Source organism: Theropithecus gelada, chromosome 9 (assembly GCF_003255815.1).
Source record: "Theropithecus gelada isolate Dixy chromosome 9, Tgel_1.0, whole genome shotgun sequence".
Classification (NCBI taxonomy): Eukaryota; Metazoa; Chordata; class Mammalia; order Primates; family Cercopithecidae; genus Theropithecus; species Theropithecus gelada.
The window spans coordinates 30371619-30397953 of record NC_037677.1 but is presented as its reverse complement, the minus strand read 5'-3'; the positions used below and the strand labels follow the sequence as shown (position 1 = coordinate 30397953).

At 35.0% G+C, this 26335-nt stretch overlaps 1 protein-coding gene across 1 annotated transcript in view; it reads left to right on the top strand.

The window, feature by feature from the left end:
* The window catches only part of MALRD1 (MAM and LDL receptor class A domain containing 1), a 670416-nt gene that overhangs the window by 308075 nt on the left and 336006 nt on the right, over positions 1-26335 (top strand). Inside the window, exon 26 of the mRNA XM_025396215.1 lies at positions 1368-1659. Within this exon, the coding sequence (XP_025252000.1) occupies positions 1368-1659 (292 nt within the window). The remainder of the gene's footprint in view (positions 1-1367; positions 1660-26335) is intronic.

The window sequence follows — 26335 nt, the reverse complement described above, 5'->3', positions numbered from 1 at the left end:
GTGTCACCAGGTGTTCTCCCTGGAAATAGGGTTATTGGTGCATCTGTTAAACTGATGACATCATTCAGCAAATGACCAGAAGAAGATACAGACGTATTTACTGAGACATAAAACATAGGCCTCATATTTGTTGCACAAATAAGACAAACACAAAAGCAGAAGACCCTCTTTATAGCCGCAAGGGGTGCTTGCAGAAGTGTGCCGGACAGGTGGCCCTGGGATGCTGTCTGAGAGGTTGGCCCCTGGCCACTTTATTTCTCACTCAAATGAGTCATGGTACCCAAATTTCACCAGTACCAGGACAATCTATAATGATCATACAGCTCATGTTGGGAAAGTTAGTTCCATAGAACAAGTATTTTGGGGTCATAGAATAATATTTAAAGATTTCATCAGTTGGGAGATGGGTAGAGTCACTGCATGGCTCACCCATTCTTGGTTGATCCTTTTTGGATTAATGCACTTCATATGTGATTTAATGGTGTTCATTTTTCTTCTTGTAGAGTATGATTTGTATGACTGCTAGTGTTTCAAACATGTCTTTTTCCTGTGTGTAGAGCACTTTTGTCACTGTTTTCCCTCATTCGCACAAATGACAAGACAAAAGCTTTAAAGGCTTTGAATTCCTACTGCTCCTAAGCTGTCCTGTTCTTTTCCCAGAATTTTTCCTGACTTTTTTCACTGTGTAACAATCGCTCAAAATCTGGTAAATTTCATCTTTGCGACATTGAAATATTAATCCCTGAAAATACTTTCTATTAATTTTTACTCAGAGAAGAGCTCCCCAGGCTGCTCTGCAAAAGTCCATTGGTAGCATTTTAAGTAAAATTTGGATAATTACTGTTCTGGGGTTTTGCTGTATTTAAATGAAGCCCAGAGAATCTTACAGAACTGAGAAAGTGTTTCAAGTACAAAAATGGCAGTGGAATAAGCAAAAGAAGAAAAGAAAATAAGTTTCATGAGATTAAAAATCATCTTCTTTTGTTCCTGTTACTTCTTAATCATGAAAAGTCTTTTTATATAATGCATTGCAGTTTAATGATCTTGTATTCCTTTGACAATGGGCTCTAAGAGTTTATGAAGGAATCTTGCTTTTAGAAGTCACAGAAAGAACGTAAACTCAGCCCTTTTATTCCTACTAAATTTATATTTGATTCTTCCTCTGCTGTCTCTCATACATTGCAACATATGATTCAAGGCTGGTCTGACTTCACTCAGTGTTAAAGTGTAGACAGAGCAAGAGAATAAATAGGTGTAATTTTCCTCCAGAAATGTGTTAATAAAGAAGAGGGCAGTGGGATAGAATTGAAAATAATATATTGATTATACTAATCGTATCATATGTATATTACTGTTCTTGATTACAGATTATTTTTCATTATCACATGTATGGAAATGGCATTGGGGCACTCACCTTAATGCAGGTGTCAGTCACAAACCAAACGAAGGTTCTACTTAACCTCACTGTAGAACAAGGCAATTTTTGGCGGAGGGAAGAACTGTCACTGTTTGGTGATGAAGACTTCCAACTCAAATTTGAAGGGAGAGTTGGGAAAGGTCAGCGTGGCGACATTGCACTTGATGACATTGTGCTTACAGAAAATTGTCTATCACTCCGTGAATCCATGCAAGAACAACTGGCAGTGCCTCTTCCAACAGGTACATTCTAATCTGTGTGTGTTTGGTATTTTTGCATGGTGAAAGGTGAAAAGGAAGAAGGAAGATGCAAAAGACATAGCATAAACACCTAGTAATTTATCACTTTCATAAAGAAAATATAAGATCTTTTTAAACTTAAAAAAATATTTCTCAAGCCTTTACTCATAAAAATGTCTTCCACATTTTCTCCAAGCTTTGGTCTGTTTGTCAGTTCCCACCTTCTCTGTTTAGTCAGCTTCCTCTTTGCGTCTGCTTCAGAATTTAATCCTAAGCAAACATTGATTCACTTCCAATAAAACATAAGTAAACTGAGGACAGGGTTATTCAATTTTAATTAGACATTTTTGTGGTTATGATATTTGCCACCTTCTTCATGGACCCATGAGCAAGCCAATTTGATATTGAAACAGAGTAGATAATTGAATGTGTCCATATGTCCTTTTAACCTAAAATAACTTGATAATTTGTTGAAAGAATTTTACTCAAATGTTGAGTTGACACATGTTCAATGTAATTCCTACAGAGACAGAGACAATGCTATAAGTAGTATAATTAGCAAGCACCATTAACCCATATAATATTAAATGTTTGAGATGAAAATAAATGCAATAAATATTATTAACATGACAAAGGAGTAAATTTTGTTAGCCAATGATATGATAGATATTACTTTTTTTCTTTTTTTGAGACAGAGTCTAGCTCAGTCACCCAGACTGGAGTGCAGTGGTACAGTCTCAGCTCACTGCAACCTCTTCCTCCTGGGCTCAATTGATCCTCCCACCTCAGCCTCCTGAATAGCTGGGTCTACAGGCATGTCCCACCTCACCCGGCAAATTTTTGTGTTTTTTGCAGAGGTGGGGTCTTGCTGTATTGCCTAGGTTGGTCTCAGACTCCTGGGCTCCAGAGATCCACCTGCCTTTGCCTCCCAAAGTACTGGGATTATAGGCATGAGCCACCATGCCCAGCAGATATTAATTTTTTTAACCATGAGTTTAGTGTATAAAACAGAAGTACAGTTTCATTGATATTTAAATTATATTTATTATAATTGATTAATATAAAAATGGTTTATTAAAAGCAAACTAATTTGTTTGCTCTGGCTTGTAACATAGTAGGCAGAATGGACAATGTTGCCATTTCTGCCTTCCCCATTTATTTCAAAGGGAGTCTTTTCATTTGGTTACATAGAAGTTTCTAGATAAATGTTTCCCAGTGGACAATTAGTTAAACAGGCTCTTTGCCTGACAAGCTTCTAATACTATACGAAATAGTATAGAGGAAAGCAAATAAACATTTTAAGACTGTAATGAAAGGGAAATATACAGAGGTGGATTTAATGCAAAGGTGATTCACATGCCCAAGACTACTCTGCTTCTCCAAGAAAAGCTTTGCCTTTCATTCTGTGTGGGATGTTTGATGGCAGATATAGGTCTTAGATAAGTCTGGTCCTTTGTAATTATTTGATTGCAATAAAAAATAATCTTGTAGCATCCCATTGGTGAGGGAGCAAACATTTTCTGGGTTTTTTTTTTTTTTTTTTTGTAGAGATGGGTTTTCATTATGTTGGCCTGGCTGGTCTCAAACTCTTGAGCTCAAAGCGATCCACCTGCCTCAGCCTCCCAAAGTTCTGGGATTACAGGCTTGCGCCACATGCCTGACTCAAGGAAGCAACATTAAAAGAAAAAGTTAAACTGCTTTAAAATTTAATAAAAAACTATTGAGTGGGATACAAAAGGAACAAACCAATCTTGTTGGGAATTTTAAGACCTTAAACTAGTAAAATCTTGAATGAGGTCATATTTTAGGAAACATCCAGCAGGAAAATTTTAAAGTATGTACAAAATAGTATTGATTGTACATTAATTACAAATTAAGGGCACAAAGAAATCACACCAGAGCTCTTTGAATATCATAATATTTGAGAGGGTGTATTACAATTTTTAATGAATTTATTTTTTTTAAAAAATTGCTCTTTAATACAAGTTGGCAAGTGGGTAGAAAAAAATTCCCTGAATAACTTTAACATTGAGTAGGATGTAACTAAATGCCAGGAGAAATATTTAAACATTATACATTACTGAACACTAGATTGTATTCCTTCTAGCTAACTGTATTTTTGTACCTATTAACCAACCTCTCTTTATCCCCCCATTCCCACTACCCTTTCCAGCCTCTGGTAACTACCATTCTACTCTCTACCTTTGTGGGATCATTTTTTTTAGTTCTCGCATATGAGTGAGAACACATGATATTTGTCTCTGTGCCTGGCTTATTTCACTTAACATAATATCCTCCAGTTCCATTCATGTTGTATATAGGATGAATGTAATTAGCAGTAATTTGCTGTGTATTTCCAAATAACTAGAGGAATGGATTTGAAATGGTCCCAACATTTAAAAAAATGATAAATGTTTGAGGTGATGGTTATCCCAGTTACCCTGATTTGATCATTACACATTGCATGCTTGTATCAAAATATCACATGTCCCCCATAAGTATGTACAGCTATTGTGTATCTGTAAATATTAAAAATAATAAAGAAATTTGGAGAAAAGTAAGCAAAAATATTTTATGAGGTTGTAGAGAAAAATAAATAAAACATTCAGCTGAGGATATCTAATTTGAAATGTATTTATAGGGTGCTCAAGAATTTGGAACCACACTTAGAGCTCATAGGAGGGAAAGATCCCTTCGGTTTGTAGGGCAGGGGCAGTGGAATTTGAGCCCTGGAGGACCAGATAAAGGATATGGTCGTGAGAGTGCTGTAGGCAGGCTAAATGGCATAAGAAAGAACAGGGATGGTGTCATGCACACTGCAGAGTGGGCTGTGGGTGATGATTTGGCTAAGGTGGGCACCTTATATAGCTATCTGAGATATTACAAGGGAAATAGAGTCAAATTGTGGACCACCTTGGGTATCAGTTTAGTTTTTTCTCAAAATGAACCTACATCAAGAGGTTATTAAATAGTCTTAGAAAACAAAGAATAAACAAGAATTTAATATAAGAATAGGAAAAGTTAATATAAAAGGTTAATTATATTAAACATTAATATAATTTATTACATTAAAATAAAAAAGAGTATTCATTCATATGAAGTATGATAACTTGTGGGAATGTCTGCAGTAGAAAGACTCCAAGAAAAACAACTGAATACCTTTATTTCTATGATTAGAGCATTCTGAAAATTAAGGTGAGATACTGCAATATTTGTATAGCTATCTCAGCTGTAACGCTTACATTCAAGTGAAGCAGATGACAAATAAATGCATGTGGAGTTCACTTTCCTATAAACGACTTGATATACCTTTAATTTGCCTTCAGAAACTAAAAGTATACACCCATTTCTTGGTAAAAGTGAAATGCTAGACTTGCTTTAGAGACTGAAGCTGTTAAATAATTCTGAAACACCTTAACTTCATTGTGAGTTTAGAAGACTCTGTAGGAGTCTCTGATATTTTTAGAGATGTGTGTATATACATACTCACATATAAGTATACTTATATATGTATATCTACATATATACACATATGTGTCTATATATACATATATACATATACATGTGTGTGTATACATATATACACATAAACGTATATATACACATATACACATATATGTATATACAGACATATGTAGACATATATACGCATATACATATTTACGTATATATACATATGTATATGTGTATATGTATATATACATATATGTGTATATATGTGTATATATGTATATATGTGTATATGTGTATATATGTATATATGTGTATATATTCTGGGGTTAGTCAGGGTTGGAATACAGACAATATAAGTCACTCTAAATATGTAATTCGATGGAGACAATTTTATATGCGTAAACTGTTGAAATGGTTGGATGAATGAGCTCTAATGAGGTCTTCCAGAAATGGCTCCCAGAATTGGCTCTCCATGAGACCAACTACCACTAGAGAAGTTACAGGACATCTTTCTTGGTGAGATATATTTATATCTATATGTATATCTATATCTAGCATGTATATCTATATGAAGTTACAGAACATTTTTCCTGGTGAGGTATATCTATATCTGTGTGTATCTATATCTACATCTAACATCTATCTATATCTATATGGAGGGGAGGATAAAGCCAGAGGTGGGAATAGTGGTATCTTGAACAAATAAAAAGCCAGAATGTTTCTTTTGCTATTTATGGAAGTTGGTGCAAGCGAGTTAAGGAATAGCATAAATTTCCAATAGAGCCACAAATGTAAGCCACATATTTACTTTTACATTTTCTAATAGTGACATTTTTTAAAATGAAATTAATTTTAATAATATATTTTAATTCAATCTACCCAAATTTTACCAGCTTAACACAAAATCAATATAAAGTATTAATGAGATATTTTGCATTATTGTTTACATATGAAGTTTTTAAATCCAGTGTGTATTGTACACTCACTGCACATCTCAATTTGAATTAGTCACATTTCGATTACCCAATAGCTACTCATGTCTGTTGGTTACCCCAGTGGACAACAAAGGAGATAAAATCAACACTCTAGGGCACTTTTGGGCCTGTCTCTGACCAAAGAGCTCCTTTAGTTGATGTGATATTTGTAAATTTCCAAGAATTTCAGCTGTTTTCCCGTTTAATGGAAGTACAAAAATGCACCTTGCCAAGTACAGTGGCTCACACCTGTAATCCCAGCACTTTGGGATGCTGAGGTGGGTGAATCACTTGAGGTCAGGAGTTTCGAGACCAGCCTGACCAACATGGCAAAACCCCATCTCTACTAAAAATACAAAAATTAGCCAAGCATGGTGGCGGGTGCCTGTAATTCCAGCTACTTGGGAGGCTGAGGCAGGGAGAATTGCTTGAATCTGGGAGGCGGAGGTTGCAGTGAACTGAAATCTTCCCCCTGCACTCCAACCTGGGCAACGGAGTGAGACTCCATCTGAAAAAAAAAAAAAAGAGAAATGCACCTCAAGGTCAAATGTGAAAGCACAGGCACCATGTTCTAATGGAATAGGTATTAATATCAGACTCTCCTCTTATTAGCTATTTTTACCCAATTTATCTGAGACACAGTTTCCTCATCTATAAAGCAGAGATAATTCCGACATATTTCTTAGGTTCTAAGACTCTTAAGAATCAAAAGAGGTAACTGCCCACGTAATTTTCTTAATTTCTGGCGTATGGTAGGTATTTTTCAATAAAAAAATCTCATTTTACATTATCCTATATTTTTTATGTCTTTACCCATATTCTTTAGGTGGCATAAACATTTGACAGTAAACCTTGTTTATTTGCATTTTATTAAGAACATGTTTCTTTCATTTGTTTTGGCAAAATTATATTTCTTGCCGATATCACAAGCATATCCTTATTTTATATTACATTATAACTATAAAATCTTATTATTTATTGAAAACATCTCTAATTTATTTTTTATGTCTCATGAGTAGTGTATGTGTGTGTATCTTTAGAATGTTTAATGATTCTTAATTTCTCATTACTGCAAAAACACTTAACTTGGAATTTGCACAGAGTGAACTGGGATCAATGGCATTATGTTCCATCAACAGTAACAAGATCCATTAAACTTTTGGAAATGACTCTAGCTCACACACACTTTTCATCTATATTCATGTGTTTAGGCTAACAACTCCATCAAGGATAGCTTAAAATAGAAAAGACAAGAGGGGAATAATGTATATATTTAGGAAGATGCAATTGAGCAGAATCTGGAATCAGTAATTCTGATTAATCAAAATAGACCCAGGGCTTTATTAGCAAAAGTAATATTAAATTATTATTAAGTCCCTAGGAGTCATATTTAAGAGCTTACTTTGATGGCAATTTTGTTAATTGCTAAATGATGAAAGATATAAATAATTGTTTTATGAATTTTAATAAGAAAAAGACAACCAACTTTCCTCTTCTGAATGTCCATATGCAAATTAAATCATGGTCATATTCTCTACTTATTGACAGGTGTTTAATAAAACTTATATATATGCAGTAAGGGCAGGAGTCAAGTGTGTGTGTGTGTGTGTGTGTGAGAGAGAGAGAGAGAGAGAGAGTGAGTTTAATCACCACAGCTACCTCCAAATAGGAGTTATTCAATGTATTTGTTTTGGGATATAATATGGTAATGAATGTCTTTTAAAAATATATGGAAAACAGTGAGGACTGAATAGCTCATCTTTCAAGTCACTCATTTCTCTGCAATATTTAGCAGTGCTTTAAAACTAATGCCTGGTGATGAGACTGTTGGCGTAGCAACTCAGAGTCCTGAGTTAGGAATATCTGGCTGGTCGTATATGGCTAAATAATTTAGTGAAACCTACATATGCTGTTTCGCACAAAGTACATGTGTTACATTCTGAGATTTAAAGACATAAACTTGGATTTTGACACTGCTTACTAACTGTGATGTCAGCTAATCTACTTAAACCTCTCTAATTCCTATCTTTATGTTCTGTACAATTGGGACTGTTGGAATCTACTTCTGAGTGATTTGAAAAATAAATCAGAGAGTAACATACAGCACTTCTTGAACAATGTGTGGCATATAGTCAGTGTTAGGTGTAACTTTCTTTGCCTCTCTTTATTCCCACTAAGGAGACTATGAAATTAAACTGTACACATGTTGACATTTCTTAAAAGCATATTTTATACTTGCTGTTCTTTCTTCCTCATGTTCTATTCGCTACTTAGAGCAAGGGTTCAAATCTCCTTTGCCTTCATTTTCTCTTCAGAAAAAAAAAAATTGCTTTCAAAAAGTCTCTAAAATTTCTAACTGCTAAATGTGGTGGTTTAATTGATTATTCATAATAAGAAATGGAGAAGAAAGAATAGTCACAATAAAGATCCAGGGATAGAATTGACATGATGGCCACTGATGGACGAAGGAGATAAAGAAAAGATTACAGTTTTGAACCTGGAAAACCTTACAAAATAGAACTGAGATTCAGAGAAGTTGATGAGTTGGCTGGATATGATGTGGGGGGCGGGGGAGAGAAAAGTTCATTTTTAAAAATATTGGCATGCTCCACAGAATGTTTTCCAAATTAATGTTTTCCCAATAAAACGCTTACTGGTTTTTAATATCCAAATTTCACAGAATGCCTCTTTTTGCTTTTGGTGTTTGGTTTTTGACTAATATCTGTATTGGAAATACACATTGACATCACCCCAAACTCACTAGACTACTGTTCATACAGTATGTTGTGCAAGAAAAATCACAAGTTCCATTCCAAATACAAGTTCCATTCCAAACTGGTAGACAAAGACATTTTGCAGATTTTGTGGAGTGGCAATGGAGGCTTTTCATCACGGATGGTGCTGGAACTGGGAGAAACAGCATAGCATTAGATGCACTGTGGGCCGATACTCCATCGCGCAGTTCTTCCAGATAAATTCACTATTGTCTTTCCTGTGTAGTCATGTTTTTGTCTAATTTGAGCTATAAATGGCCCTAGAAGTTGAGAAAGTGTTGGAAAAAGTTGTGGAGAGGAAAGCAAAGCAAGTGAAAAACATCACAATGTAGGAGAAGATAAAAGAATACAGGATTTTGACCCAGGAGAGCTGGCTTTGATGAAGTAGATGAAAAAGAATAATTAAAGAACTCTTGGAAAATCTAACTAAGGGATTCACTACCAAGTTTATTCATATCAACATGTAATGTTAGTCTGAAGAAGACAGCAGTGAAGACCCAATAAACCAGCTCATCTCACTGATGAGCATCACTGATTTAAAAGAATTTATGGCCCTTGCAAATGCCGTGATAAGCATTACACCTTTATTAATTTCACTGGATGTCATCTGCATTTTAAGAACTTAGAATGATGGTAGATATGGAATACATTATAATTATCCCCATTTACATAATGGGAAATTTTAAAAGAGAGAAATTAAAATAATTATTCTAATTATAAAGGGAAATTGCCTCTAGGATATAGCATTTCATTTGTATAAGCAGGACATCTGACTTTCAGGAACACATTACTAAAAGTATATGAGTGGGGGCTATACTTTGTTTAAATTCTACATGGGGCATGCTGGTATATATATTTGGTCAGCACTTGGACTTGTGAGACTTCAGATGTCTGAATGGCCAGGGATGAACTGGGCCTTTTAAGGTCTGAAAGCTCTGTTTCTTTTCTGCTACCTAGGTCTATTTAAAAATACTTATCTTCTGTTCGTGGATCTAGTAACAAGTAGCCTAAATAGCTCCACAGCCTCTCTCCTTTAAATACAAGATATTTTCCTGGAAACCTGCTTTTTTTGTTTGTTTGTCCTAAGAACTAAAATTTCTTCATTATGGCAGCTGGATTGTCTACCCATCCCTCCTCACTCTCATTCCCAAATTCCAATCTTGCTGGTGATAACTATATTTTACCTATCCTCATTCTTCCAATTTCAGACGTTATAGAACAGAAATTGTATAAAATTCTGCATGGCCTACATGGAAAACATTCCTGAAAATACTAGCTAATTTTTAAAATATATTTAAAATTGGTTTTGAATGTAACAACACATAGTAAACAACCTTATAAATATTGAAACAGCAGCTTCTCTCACATTATTTACCCAGTGCATCAATTTAAAAATGCATGACATCATTATGTATTAAAATTATGGAACGATTTAGTAGAAAATAGTAATCATGTTACATGTTATCAATTATATTGCATATTATTACACTGCAATATTAACTCATAGTAGCATAGTATTATTTTAAAATCTCTAGTTAAGGTAACCAGTGAAGTTTTTATTTGAAATTCATTCCTTCATATAGCTTTACTGTGGTCTGATTATTACATAGATTAACTATATAAAAGTAAGCACTGCTGCCTAAACAAGGTGTCATTGTTTTATCAAATCACCCAAGACTGGAGGTGTGGTAGTCTGCTATTTGCTCCTCAACAGCCATTCTCTTCTGCTTCTTGTAGTGATAAAACTCCCAATACTGATATAGATACATAGTCAAAGAGAGTAAAGACTATATTTCCCAGTCTCTGTTATCACCAGTGTGAAACATGTGAATGTATTTTGCCAATGGAATGTAAACAGATACTATACACAATCTATAGGTTGTGCAATTAAAGAGAAGAGGCATTCCCTCCATTTCCCTTCTATCCTTCCCACTAGCCAGCATGTGAATGGGAGGGTAGGCACTCAAGCTTTGATCTCAGTTCATGAACGGTAGGAGGGGTCTGGGTCCTATCCCCCAAACACTAAAGAGCTGCCACATCAGCCTACGATTTCTTAGCTCATATTTTCTGTGAAAAAGAGAATAATCTCTTACCTTTTCACTGCTATCTTGTGGTTTGGCATAGCAGCTAAGCCTACATCTTAATAAAGGAACTTACTATTTTTCATTATCATGTGCTATGTAACTAGGATGTTTACTTGAATGTTGACTTATCCCTAGTTACACTCAGAAGATCTCTAATTTCCCAAGAAGTCATCAAGAAAGATGTTCTGTGACTTCTGTATTGTTAGTTGGTTTCATGGAGAGCCAATTCTGGGAGCCATTTCTGGAAGACCTCAATAGAGCTCACTCCTCCAACCATTTCAACACTTTATCTGTGTAAAATTCTCTCCATAAAATTACATTCTGCTCAAAATATTTACAGTGATTTAGATCATCTGCATTTAAAGCCTGACTAACCCCAGCATTACTTATCAAAAGTTGAGTTTTATTGTTTGAATCACTTGTGGTTGTATACATTTTCTAGATCTGTCATTCTGATTCTAAAGATTCAAATTTTTTTCCCCCAGAAAGTGCCCCAAATTTTACTTATAGGACCTTTCCAGGCTTGGTTTTAATATTTATTCTAATTCTGCAATCTGGTGAGTCAAATCTTGTGTCTGATTTTTGCGTACATCAGCTTTGTGCCCACAAGCAAGAAGAAATTCTTTTAGGGCTATCGTAGCAATACTCTGAATTTCTGACCAGCCCGTGAGTCAATAATTTAAATTTAAGAGCCAGTTATTTCTTTTTATAAACTCTCTGGTTATCAATTTCAGTGTATCCAACTCACTCCTATAGTGCTTGAATTTCTTATACCTCTCACTCTGCTATGGAAACCACCATTTGGTATTCTAATACTTTGCCTTTGATGGATACTTCTTTCCCGGTAACTGTAGATAATATTGAAAGTATTATTTTGTGAGGTGTATTACTAGTAACGTTCCTCTAATGGTAACATACCCTCACTGCTTCCAAATCTAATCAGGTCTTATAAATAACACACATAAGCAAAGACAATGAAAAAGTAATTTCATATGAGGTTGTTTGAACAGACTTGAAGGAGACGTGGACATTAGCTAAGCAGACATCAGACAAAAGAGTATCCCAGGCATAGGAAGCATCCCAGGTGAAGGTACCAAGACAGGGCATGCCTGACAAATTTAAAGAGGCCAGTGTAGCTAAGAAACTAAAACTGGAAGAAGGTAGTGGGATAGGAGGTCAGAGAGGAGATAGAGAGGCAGGTTTTGTAGGTTACTACAAGGGCTTTGGTTTTTATTTTGAGCAAAATGGAAAAAAAAAAAAATCTCTGCAAGTGATGTGATCTACCTTACATTTAGAAAGAATCTTTTTGGCAGTAATGTAGAGAGATTTCAGAATAACCAGGTAAGAGCAGCAGGACTAGTTAGGAGGATGTTGAAATAATGCAAGCAAGAAATGATAATGCCATAGTCCAGTGTGGTGGCAAGGAAGATAGCAAGAGGTGGTTAAGAGAAAGACAAGATGTGAGGTGAGAGGTAAAAAGAGGAATTAAGAGAGATTCTTGATCTGAGGCCCTTGAAGGATGAATTTGCCATCAGAGGAAATGAGGAAGACTGTGGGAGGAGCAGATTTAATAGGGGAGAGTTCAGGCATTCAGTTTGGACATGTTCAGTTTAAATGTCCGTCATCTAGGCACGTACAGATGTCAACCTAGCATCTGAATACAAATCTAAGCTTTGAGGGAGGCCTGAGAGGCAGACATGAATCTAGGGGTTGTCAGAATTAAAGTCATATGCATATAAAATCATCAAAGAATGAATAGACATTTATTCCTTGAAGAATGAATAATAGAGGATAAGAGAAGATCCAGAGAAGAATGAAGAACCAGGAACTAAGCCCTGGGACATTCAACGTTATGAGATCAAGAGATAAAGACAAAGCAACAAAGGAAACAGACAGAGAGAGACCAGAGTGAAAGGAAGACGATCAGGTGAACAGTGTTCTGGAAGCCAAAGGAAAATGAGTATTACCCAGGAGTGACTATGTCAAATGTTGCTGCTGGGTTAAACAAAATGAGGTCTGACACTGGCCATTGGATTTAGCAGTGTGCAAGGCAGTGGTGAATTTTATGAGAGCAGTTTTGCACTGTGTGTATCTTATTCCTCAACCTTGAAATTCCTTGTATAATGACAGAACTTGTAGTGAAATGAGACTGTAAGAAATGGCCCAAATTCTTAGAGAATGCCAGAGGTTGACCAGGAGATTGAGAGAAGACAGTAAATAAGAAGCAACTGGAAGTTTCACAAGTGGGAGACATAGGTCTTAAAGGATGAATGAGTCTTGATGAGACTAGGAGTTACAGAAGGAGGGTATGTCCTATGAGAAGAGCCAGGATATAGTACCCTGGCTTCCAAAGAATCATCAGGAATTTCTCTAAAAATTCTAACTCCCAAGACATCCCACTTCCAATGTCCAAAAAATCAGTATTTCTGTGGTTAAGGACTGATCATCAGGTGATTCTAATATGCAACCAGGATGGAAAATATTGCATTGCAGTAAAAAAGAGAGTAGTGTTTTGTGAAGGCCCTGAGAATATGAAGGAGTTTGTTTACAAACACAGAATCCTAGGGCATGATGGAAAGGATTGTGAAGGGGCCAAAAAGTTAAAAAATATAAGCATGGGAGGAGGAAGGGGAAAACAGTTTTTGCATTAGAGAACAAGAAAGAACTGGAAATCACTTTTTTGGGATAAAAATGTAAGGATCATAGTGATCAGTGTCAAGGATGAAATTAACTGAGGGTGATGCTCTGTGGATCTTGCAAAGGTAGCACCTTGCACTGTAATTGTTTAATAACAACTGACATGATTTAAATTTGTTACTTGATATGCTAACTTAAAATGACTACCTTATTTCCTGTTAAATGATTGGTAGGAATGAAATCACTGCATAATTCCCCAAAATATGCTTCCGTGTCACAAATATGTTCCTTAGCACTCACAATTTGGTTCCTTCTTAGGAGCTCTAAAAACCAAAAGACCACATTTTTAATTTCCTAAATAATATATGTGTTTGTGTTTCTGATAAAGTTAGTCTTTACTGAAATATAAGGCAAGTTTGAAATTACAGAATTATTGGCATTATCCTGGTTATCAAGCTAAAACTAAACTATTTTTTACTGTGTGAGCTCCTAAACTATGTTCTAGTTAAATAAAAACCAAAAATGGTCATATAATAATCTATTTTGAATGGTTGAGTGTAAGTGAAACAACATAGTACATTTCTCTTGGAAGAAAAATATTATTGTGTGAAACTGAATATGTTTCATATCCCAATGAACTTAATTTGTTAGAAAACTTCAGTTTCACTTGAAATGCCAATTGGCTGTACTCTACTTATATAATAGGGGTGAGATGTGCAGTTTAAAATACTTTAATTTTTAACTCTATCATTGTTCCAAGAAAATTTCCTTAATTCAATTTAGGATTCTTTCCACATAAGCCATTTCTTTCATTTCTGTGGAAAGAATATTGGGGATTAGCATATCTGAGTGCTATTATTTTAACAGATATTTGGTCTTCCCAACCTACCACCACATCATCTGCTTTCACAGATATATGAATAGATTACAAAAACAACATTTCTTAGAAGAATGTCATTTAAAATTTTTAAGTTGTTTATATAAAATTTTGTGTCAAAACATAAAAACGAAAACACATACATGTTTTTTCTTTGAAATATATTTTATTTAAAATGAAATAAAATGAAAAGGAAAGATGCCTAAAAATTTTAGATCCAGTTTTCCTGCTCATTTGTCTGTAGTTTACATCTCTGTTCTGCCTTCCAAGATTATTTTCTTCATTCTTTAAATATGCTAACTTTAAGAAATGCCTTTAATGATGCTTTTTTTGGGGTTACCTGTAATTAACTTAAATATTTTTACTTCAGCAGAGTGTTTGAAAATAGTTGAATTGGACATATTACAGGTTTAGGTTGGAAGTTATTTTCTGTTAGATATTTTCGACAGACATTTTATCACTCTCTTGGTTTCTAATTTTGAGATCAAGAAATCAGCTCTGGGTCTAATTGTCACACCTTTTAAGCAAAGTGGTGTTTTTTTTTTTTTTTTCCTTTTAAGCTTTTGTGATTTTCTCTTTGTCTCTGGTATTCCACTCAATATTATGATGTGTATTAGTATGGGTTTCTTATTCGTCCTGTTTGAGATTCATTAAGATTTCTCAATCTGAGAATTTACATGTTTTATAAATTCTAAAAAAAAAATCCAAGCTACTATGTTTTTTTAATATTGCTTTCTCTCATTTGCTCTTTTCTCTCCTTTGGATCTCTGATAAGACTTACCTTGAGTCTTCTCCCCTTATCCTTTCATTTTGGTATACAATACGATGAATTCTGACAAATGCAGACCAGCATAAGTTCAACTACACCAAAACAGAGAACATCTACATCAACCCAGAAACTTTCCTATTCTTCCAAGTAATGCTGCCCTCCACCCCAGCACTCAGAGGCAACCAGTATTTTGATGTCTATTACCATACATTAGATTTGTTTGTCATGAGCTTCCTATCAATTCTGTGAATTTTAGAGCAGCGATCCACAATCCTTTTGGCACCAGGGACCAGTTTCATGGAAGACAATTTTTCCACATACCGAGGAGTAGGGGGAAGGGGTGGTTTAGGGATGATTCAAGTATATTACATTTATTGTGTACTTTATTTCTATTATTATTACTACACTGTAATATCTAATGAAATTATACAACTTACCATAATGTAGAATCAGTGGAAGCCCTGAGTTTATTTTCCTGCAACTAGATGGTCCCATCTGGGGGTGATGGGAGACAGTGACAGATCATCAGGCATTAGCTTCTCATAAGGAGCGTGCAACCTAGATCCCTCGCATGCGCAGCAAATAATAGGGTTTACGCTCCTGCGAGAATCTAGTGCTGCCGCTGATCTGACAGGAGGTGGAGCTCAGGTGGTCATGTGAGCGATGGGGAGTAGCTGTAAATACAGGTGAAGCTTAGCTCACTCACTCGGTGCTCACGTCCTGCTCTGTGGCCCAGTTCCTAACAGGCCATGGACTGGTACTAGTCCATGGCTCAGGGTTTGGGGACCCCTTTTCTAGGGTGTCTGACTCCTTTATCTCAACATAATATTTTTGTAACATATTCATATTGTTCTATTGTTAATTTGTTTATTTTAAATGAATGAATAGCATTTTATTGTATGACTATTTCACAATGTGCTTATGCATTCTGGTGATGAACATATGGTTTGAGTCAAACCATTAGATATTGTGCGTTAGGCTGCTGTGAAAATGTTTGTACACATCTCCTTGTAAGTACCTGGAACTTTGATTGCTGGGTCCAGAAGCATGACTTACTTTATAAGAAATAACTAAACAATTTTCCAATATGTGTATCACTTTATAATCTCACTGACAAATTTCAGTGTGTGAAATTTGTAGTTGCCCCACATCTTCACCAGTATTTGGTTTGTCAGTGTCTTTAAGTTTAGCAATTCTAGTGGGCATAAAGTCTTACACTGTGCTTTCAATTTGCTTTAAAAAAATTTTAAAATTGTCACATCATAATCGTACTTATTTATGGGGTACATAGTGATACTGTAATACATGCAATGTGTAGTGATCAGATGAGGGTAATTAGCATATCCATTTCAAATATATATTATTTATTTGTATTGGAAACATTCAGTATCCTCCTTCTAGCTGTTTGAAACTTAATATATTATTGTTAGCTATAGTCATCCTAGTGTGTATGGTACACTAGATCTTACTCCTTCTCTCTAGCTGTGATTTTATACCTTTAGCAAATCTCTCCTTATCCTTCTCTTCTTCCTACCCTTCCAAGCCTCTAGTATTCTCTGTTCTACTGTTTACTTCTAGGAGATCAACTTTATTTTAGCCTCTACATGTGAGTGAGAACATGTGTTGTTTAACTTTCTATTCCTGGCTTATTTCACTTAACATAATGTCTCCAGTTCCATCCATGTTGCTGCTCACAACGGGATTTCATTCCTTTTTATGGCTGAATAAGATTGCATTGTGTATTTATACCATATTTTCTTTATCCGTTCACCTGTTATTGGACACCGAGGCTTATTTATTATCTTGACTATTGTGAATAGTGCTGCAGTAGACATAAGAGTGCAGGTATCTCTTTGATGTACTAATTATTGTTCCCCCTTTGGATAAATGCCCATAGGGGGATTGAAGTTTTCTGAGGAGACTCCATACTGTTCTTCATAGTGGCTGCACTAGTTTTCATTCTCAAGAACGGGGTATAAAAGTTCTCTTTTCTCTGCATTCTCACTGGTATTTGTTATTTTTTGTCTTATTGTATAATAGCCATCCTAACAAGGGTGATGTGATACCTCATTGTGATTTTGATTTGCATTTCCCTGGTGATTAGTGATATTGATCATTTTTTTTTTGATACAATTGTTGGCCATTTCTGTGTGTTTTGAGAAATGTTTGTTCAGATTATTTGCCTATTTTTAAATTGGAGGAGTATTATTATTTTTGCTTTTGAGATGTATGGTTTCTCATATATTCTGGGTATTAGTCCTCTGTTGGATGGATAGTTTGCAATATTTTCAATGCAGCAGGCTGTCTTTTTACTCTGTTGATTGTTTTCTTTGCTGTGCAAAAACTTTTTATTTTTATATAATCCCGTGTGTTTACTTTGTTTTATCTTTGTTTGTTTGTTTTGTTTATTGCCTGTGCTTTTTTGGTCTTATTCATGAATTGATTTCCCAGCCAAAACTCCTGAAGCATTTCCCTTATGTTTTCTTCTAGTAGGCTTAGTTTTGTGTCTTAAATTAGGTCTTTGATCAATTTTAATTGCGTATAGGCTGAGAGGTGGGGGCCTAGTTTCATTCTTCGGCATCTGGATATCTAGGTTTCCCTAGCACCATTTATTGAAGGCACTGTCCTTTCCCCAATGTCTGTTCTTGGTGCCTTTGTCAAAAATCAATTGGCTGTAGAATTGTGGATTCATTTTGGGGTTCTGTATTCTGTTCCATTGGTCTATGTTTCTGTTTTTATGCCAATACCATACTGTTTTGGTTACTACGCTTTGTAATGTATTTTGAAGTTCAGTAGTGTGATGCCTGCAGCTTTGTTCTTTTGGTTGAGGATTGCTTTGACTATTTGGGGTCTTTTGTAATTCCATATCAATTTTAAGATTTTTTTATGTCTGTGAAGAACGTCATTGATATTTTGATAGAAATTGTATTGAGTCTGTAGATTTCTTATATAGTACGGTTATTTTAACAATATTGATTCTTCTCAGTGATCATGGGATGTTTTTCCATTTGTATCCTCTTCAATTTCTTTCCTCAGTGTTTTGGAGTTTGCCTTGTAGACTTCAATTTGCTTTTTCCTGATAGATTTTTGCTTGTGCTTGTTGGTGATTTGTGTGTGTGTGTGTGTGTGTATATATATAATTTAAATATATTTCTTTAAATAATATATCAGTAATATATATAATGATACTTGCATCCAGTATATATAACAAATATCTCTAACTCAATGTTAGACAAATACTTTAGCAGATACTCCAGAGGAATATATGTGTGTGTATGTATCAATATATATTTAAATATATTTTTATATAGCATATTTAAATATTAATTCTTGTATATAAATATATTTATATTTAAATATACATGTTTATGTTGTATATAATGTATAAATATATAAATATAAAATATGTATATATATTATATATCTGTGTATTTTAAATATACAACATATTTAAATATATTTATATATAAATGCACACACACTCCTCTATGGAGTATCTGCTAAAGTATCTATTTGCTTAACATTGAGATATAGATATTTTTTATATACTCTGGATGCAAGTGTCATTGTGTGTGTGTGTATATATAAATTTAGATATATGTAAATATATAAATATTTAAATATATTTACATACAATATACAAATATATGCAAATATATCCATATAAATATATTCACACGAATATATTTAAATATACATAAGTATACAAATATGCATAAGTACACAAATGTATATATATATTTAAATATATGTAAGTACACACACACATATATTCCTCTATGGAATATCTGTTAAAGTATCTATTTGTCTGCTTAACATTGAGTTGTAGATATTTTTCATATACTCTGGATGCCAGTATCATTATATATACTACTGATATATTATTTTCTTCAGTAAGTGTCCTATTTTATTTTCATAATGGTGTCTTCTGATAATTAGAAATTTTGGTTTTGATGACATACAATTTATTAACCTTTTTCTATAATGGTTGCTGCTTTCTATGCTTCTGCAAATAATTTTTCTCCACCCTGGTCACAGAGATATTCCACTATATTTTCCTGGAAGTTTTTGAGCTTTAGCTTTTACATATAGGCCTCTGATTCATCATGAATTAATGTCATTATGGTGTTCCAGCTTCATTTGTTGAAATGACTCTCATTTACCTATTGATTGCCTAGAAGATTTTGTTGAAAATTAATTATATACTTATAGATCTACAACTGGTACTTTGTTCTCTTTCATCAGTCTGTTTGCCTTATTTCACCACCGATTTTGTGACCTATATATTTTTATATAAATGTGAGACCCTACTGGGATATTGATTATCATATTATTAAATCTGTTAATCTGGGAGGATTGGTGTATGAATTATATTGACTTTTCCTATCCATGGGCATGATGTATCTCTGCAGTTATTCAAATAGTCTTTCATTTGTCTCAGTGCTGCTTTTTAGTTTGATTGTATAGATCTTGTCTATATAAATTATCTCCAACTATTTTATTTTTTAATGCTATTAAGTCATATTTTTTAAATTTTACTGACATTCATTGCTCTATTAAAACTACAGTTAATTTTTATATGATAATTTTGTATTTTACAGCTTTGCTAAATTCACATGTTGTTTTGTTTTTGAGATGGGGTCTCACTGGCTCTGTCACCCAGGCTTTAGTGCAGTGGTGTGATCTCTGCTCACTACAACCTCCACCTCCTGGGTTCAAGTGATTCTTGTGCCTCAGCCTCCTGGGTACCTGGAACTACAGGGGCACACCACCAAACCTGGCTAATTTTTGTACATTTTGTACAGACTCGATTTTGTCATGTTGGTCAGGCTGGTCTCAAACTCCTGACCTCAAGTAATCTGCCTGCCTTGGCCTCCCAAAGTGCTGGGATTACAGGCATGAGCCACTGCACCAGGCCCACATGTTAGTTTTAATAGTCACCTTTTCACAAATTCTTTTTAATTTAAAATTACAAAAGCTGTGATTTTTTAAAAAAGTGTTTGTCTTCCTTTTCAAACTTTAGGCCTTTATTTTTGTTGTCGTTGTTAGCTAGGATATCCAAGACCATATTTTTAAGAGGTAGTAGAAGTTTTAGACCAGGCTGGGCAGCATAGTGAGGCCCTCTCTCTACAAAAATTAAAACAAAACAAAACAAATAGCCAGGTGTGGTGGCATGCACCTGTCGTCCCAGCTCTCAGGAGGATAACTTGAGCCCAGGAGTTGGAGGCTACAGTGAGCTATGATGGCGCTACTGCATTCCAGCCTGGGCAACCCAGCAAGACCCTGTCTCTTAAAAAGGAAAAGAAAAGAAGAAAAACATAATTGACATTGCTTCTGATTTTAGAGAAAAGCCATCTTTTCCCATGGAGTATATTAGCTTTACATTTTTTATGTAGTGCCCTTTATCAGTATGAGGAAGTTTCCGTCCATTCTCAATATCCTAAGAGATTTTATCATCATTGAACATTACATTTTGTCAAATTCTCTTTTGAATCTATGCGGAAAATTATGGTTTTTTTTTGTTTTGTTTTGTTTTGTTTTTACTTGTATATCTAGCTGTGGGTATTACACTAACCAATTTTCAAATCTTGGCCCAGGCTTGCAGTCTTAGAATTAATCCTACTTGGTCAGAATCTATTATCTCTTCTATATATTGCTAGATTTTAGCTAATCATAGTTTGTTGAAATTTTTGCACATATATTTCTGAAAGGCATTGTTCTATAATTGTCTTTTCAAAGCTTTTTCCTTACAATTATATTCTCTCATAATATGTATTATGTGCATATATAAGGTATATATGAAACATATATTTATATAATTACTTTGTATTTTCTCTCACTACAATTGCAGCTTCATAGTACTAGGGATAATTTGTTAATTGCTTTGCTTACTACCTGGATCATAGTTGGAGGTCAGTAAATACTCTTTAAATAAACAAATGAGAAGGGCAAAGGGAATTCCTACAGATATGAGTATACAGAAGGTCTTAGCTGTAGCTCATCCAGATTGGGTCTGGAGCCATAAACTGAATCAGTATGTTCCAGAACACGTATAAGTGAACAATTACATCATTGAATTGATTATATTTAGAGGAGTTCTGTAACTCAGTTATACAATTAAGTTAAATAAAAATGGAAAATAATTTAAGACAAATAATATTTGTATGAGAACTTAAATATAACATACTATATGACTAAGTTAATTGCAATATTTATATAGGTATATGAACACTGAAGATATAATTAAACACAAATTATAACAACCCTTGGATTGTTGAGGGGAGAAAAGTATACATCTTGGGGAAAGAAATAGCATAAGACCTATATCCTTATCCTTCATAGGACAAAGGTAAAATTGAAAAATCAAAAATTAGCATGATAAATATTTAGACACATGCAGAAAATATTAGAAAAATAGAAAGATATTAAAAGTGATTGTATCCAAAGTGTACCATAGAGTTAGTGTAGGATGAGATATAGGCCTCTTGAAATAATATTTAATTTTTTTTTTTTTTTTTGGAGATGGAGTTTCGCTCTGTCATCCAGGCTGGAGTGTAGTGGTGTGATCCCAGCTCACTGCAACCTCCACCTCCCAGGTTCAAGTGATTCTCCTACCTCAGCCTCCCAAGTAACTGGGATTACAGGTGCCCATCATCACGCCCGACTAATTTCTGTATTTTTAGTAGACAGGGTCTCACCATGTTTGCCAGGATAGTCTCAAACTCCTGACCTCAAGTGATCCACCTGCCTCAGTCTCTCTAAGTGCTGGGATTACAGATGTGAGCCACAGTGCCCAGCCAATATTCAATTTTTAAACTCCATTTATGTATTACTTTAATAAAAATATAAATTAAATTAAAGGTAAATTTAACTGGATAAGAGAGCTTATATATAACAAATACATAAGACTGGTGTAGTTTTTAAAAGCTCAGCACATTTCTCAAGATTACAAGATTACTAATCAGCTCATATATTTTTCACTATCATTATATTCCTCATAAATAATCTCTGTGAAGATAATTACATAAATATGGATGGTCATGTGAATGAAAGTTCCCTGGCCATGCTTATTCTCAAGTGAATTTTAAAGATGAAAGGTCTTTGAAAATGTGGATTTACACTTTTGGAGAAAGAATAATTCATTGATGAAAATTTGAGTAGATAAAGCAGAAAAATAAAAGTTATTCTCATTTTTTTCCAGGATGTTTCCTCCTTGCATTTCAACAAATGCTAAGTACAATAAATAAATTAATTAATTAATTAAAGGGGCCAGGCACAGTGGCTCATGCATGTAACCCCAGCACTTTGGGAGGCCAAGGTGGGCAGATCACAAGGTCAGGAGTTTGAGACCAGCCTGGCCAACATGGTGAAACCCCATCTCTAATAAAAATACAAAAAAAAAAAAAAAAAATTAGCCAGATGTGGTGGTGGTGGGTGCCTGTAATTCCAGCTACTCTGGAGGCTGAGGCAGGAGAATCACTTGAAACCAGAAGACGGAGGTTGCAGTGAGCCGAGATCATGCCACTGCACTCCAGCCTGGGCGACAAAAGCAAAACTCTGTCAAAAAACAGAATAAAAGAAGAAAGAAAGAAAGAAAAGGAAGGAAAGAAGAGGAAAGGGAAGAAGGGAGAGAGGGAGGGATGGAAGAAGAAAAAAATGACAACATAAAACACAAGGGAAAACACTTCTATATAACCTTCTTAGGACATGCCTTGTCACTGTTAAGTTTCTCACACATGTGTACTTGTATGTGTGCTATTCTTCACTTTGCATTACCCTTGAATCCATAGGCTGGACATTGCTATTTCTAAAAAATTATAAAGGTCAATTAAACAAGAAGCTTTGACAGTTTTCACACTGTTTCGTGGGTATAATTCAGACTTCAGCTTGCAAACTGAAAAACTGAAATTTTCTCTTGGTTAGATTTGCACTAGATATACAAGAACACACATTTATCAATTCAAAACAATTCATGACTGGTCTGTTTCTCTTTCACCCTGAATAGTGTAAAACCAATAGAACTAAATGAAATACAGTTCTTTACTGCTCTCTTAGCATAAATTATTCTTTGCACTGGGAAATTGTTTAAGCAGCTATTTGTGAGGGGACTTTAATTTTGGCATCTTTATTACCTTTCCAAAGAAAGTTCATTTAAATATGTGCATACACTAGATGCTTTTTAAATGTTTTCAATGACTTAGTCTGCATATATAAATACGCACTACTGTTTTTTAAATGCCTTAGTAATTTAGACTGCACACACAGTACAATAAAGTACTAATGTAGAAATCCATTTTCTTGTGATACATAGAACATTTTAATATTCTGGAAATTATACTGTATAATCTTGCTAGAGTATACAGCCCAGATTTCAATTCGTATTAATGCTATAGCCTGTTTCAGATAAATTAAAATTTTCAACGTAATAGTTTACATGATAAATGTTCACATTAAAAATATGATGGTTGGTACAAAGCCCAGTAGCACAATTACTATAGGCTGCTTTCTGCAAGCTGTAACAAACCTACTTAGTTTATTTCCTGATGTTCTATGCAAATTTTTGAAACAGTTATGTGATTTCATTTAGTGTCACATCTTATTTCATAAGTGATTTGAAGTATCATGTAAATGACATGCATATAGTTTAGCCAATGTGTACACACACATATACATACACATGTATATATACTGAAGGTTTATAGAATCAAGATGCAACCAACTCAGTGTCCTGGGCAGCCCTTTACAGTCCTCAGTCTTCAGGATCCACAATGGTGGTATGCTCCTTCCAGGTAGCAGGGTGGATGAAGAGACAAAGAAACTGGCCAACAGGTGCATGCCAGCTGTCCTTTAAGAAAAGTATCTGGAGATCATCACAGGACCCGCAGGGTGATATGATATTAGCCAGAACCTAGTAGTGTGATCATACTACATTTTTCTGGAAAATGGTTTTCATTCTGGGCAGCCATGTAACCAGCTAAGAATTGTAAATCAGAAACAAAGGACAGATATAGGGGGCAAACATTAGTCCCTACCACGTGCAGTGATAACACATTGTGAAGGAATGGTCACAAAGTGAAATTGGCCATGGGATGCTATGGCCCTGCACATTTTCTAGACATAGACTGAAAATATAAGCTTCTTATTGACCAGAGGGAAAAGAAAAAATTGTGATGAGGTTGAACACTTATCGCTATAACCAATAACCAGGTCAGTAGTAACACAACTTATATTAGTTGAGAATCTGATAAAATTTTCTATTGATATACTTCCAATATTCCCCCAAGTAGGTACAATAGGTAATTTTAATATTTCACGTTTTAAAATAATGTTTCTCAATACATGCCAAGGTGAAATTCACTCATTGCAACAATGGAGGAATGCAAAGTTAGACAGCTAATGTATGCCCAGATATAAGATGGTATAGCTTGATCTAGTGTTGTGTTTATTATAAAGAAAGGGTTTTTCTCTGGTGGTGAGAGAGAGAGAGAGTTGGGAGAAAAATTTAATTATAGAACAATATATTGGGCTTTAAGGTAATAGATGTTAATCTTGTTGCTATACCAAAATCACCTGCAAGGCCCTGGATAAGGACACACATCCTTACCATACTGCCACCCTCTATGCTCTCCTACTAAGTTGGAAGGTCTCAGGCATGACCTTGCTATCTGTATTTTTCTAAAGATACACTGATTATTTTGATACATAACTGGTTGAGAACCATTGTTATAAGATGTGAGAATTATTGGTTCCTTGTTATGAGAGAGACCAACTCCTTCCTTGAAAGCTACCCACTAACAAAACTCAACCACGATGAAAGTAAAACAACAACAACAACAACAAAATCAGACTAGTCAATCCTGTAAACCAGAAGGAACTTGAATTTACAATTAAAAAGTTTCCAAAATGAAAAATCTCCGGGCGGCAAGGCACAGTGGCCCACGCCTGTAATCCAAGCACTTTGGGAGGCCAAAGCAGATGGATCATGAGGTCAAGAGATCGAGACCATCCTGGCCAATGTGGTGAAACCCTGTCTCTACTAAAAGTACAAAAATTAACTGGGCATGGTGATGCACACCTGTAGTCCCAGCTACTTGGGAGGCTGAGGCAGGAGAGTCACTTGAACTAGGGAGGTGGAGGTTGCAGTGAGTCGAGATTGCACCACTGTACTCCAGCCTGGGTGGCAGAGCGAGAATTTGAAAAAAAAAAAAAAAAAAAAAAAATTCTACCAAACATTTAAAGAAGATCTTTCTTCCTTTCCTTGCCTTCAGCTTCTTCAAATTATAACTATCTCATATTTCATTTCCTCAGATTTCTACCTTTATTTAATCTGGGCTTATGAATCTGTGGTTAATAAGATGGTTAAGTTGTGTTGCACTGAGTTCCTGCTTCTCTGAGGAGCCTCTTAAGAACCAATTACATGTGCAGGGGCAAAATACTGTTAACATGGGACAGAGAGGAGGGGGAGGTCTCTAGACATCACAAATTGCTTCCCTCACAGCAGCTGGGTAGGTGTTCTTTGATATTGTGTACTATTTGAAGAAACAATGGAGGATAAAAATGTTTGAAAGCCAAGGAGTTGAGAGATTCTTTATAGAATTTTTTTTTTTTTTTTGGTGAGTGGGAGCCTTGCTCCTGTTGCCCAGGTGGAGTGCAGTGGTGAGATCTTGGCTCACTGCAACCTCTGCCTCCTGGGTTCAAGTGATTCTCCTGCCTCAGCCTCCCGAGTAGCTAAGATTACAGGTGCCCACCACCACACCTGGCTAATTTTTGTATTTTAGTAGAGACAGGGTTTCACCATGTTGGTCAGGCTGGTCTCAAACTCCTGACAGTAACTGATCTGACCACCTCGACCTCCCAGAGTGCTGATACATTATTCTAGTTCACCTTAATATCCAAGCAAGGAACTCCCTCTTTTGTGAAAAGACTGTTTGCAATAAGTTGATTTATTGGGAAAAACTGAACAGGAATAGCAAGGAGGACTCTTTTATTTTTCAAATTATATTAAGTAAAAGGAGAATGATTATGGTAAAATAAATGAAACACTATGTGGTACAATTCTTAGAACAGGATTCTATTCCATTCAAAATAGTCAATCCAAAGTATAACATATT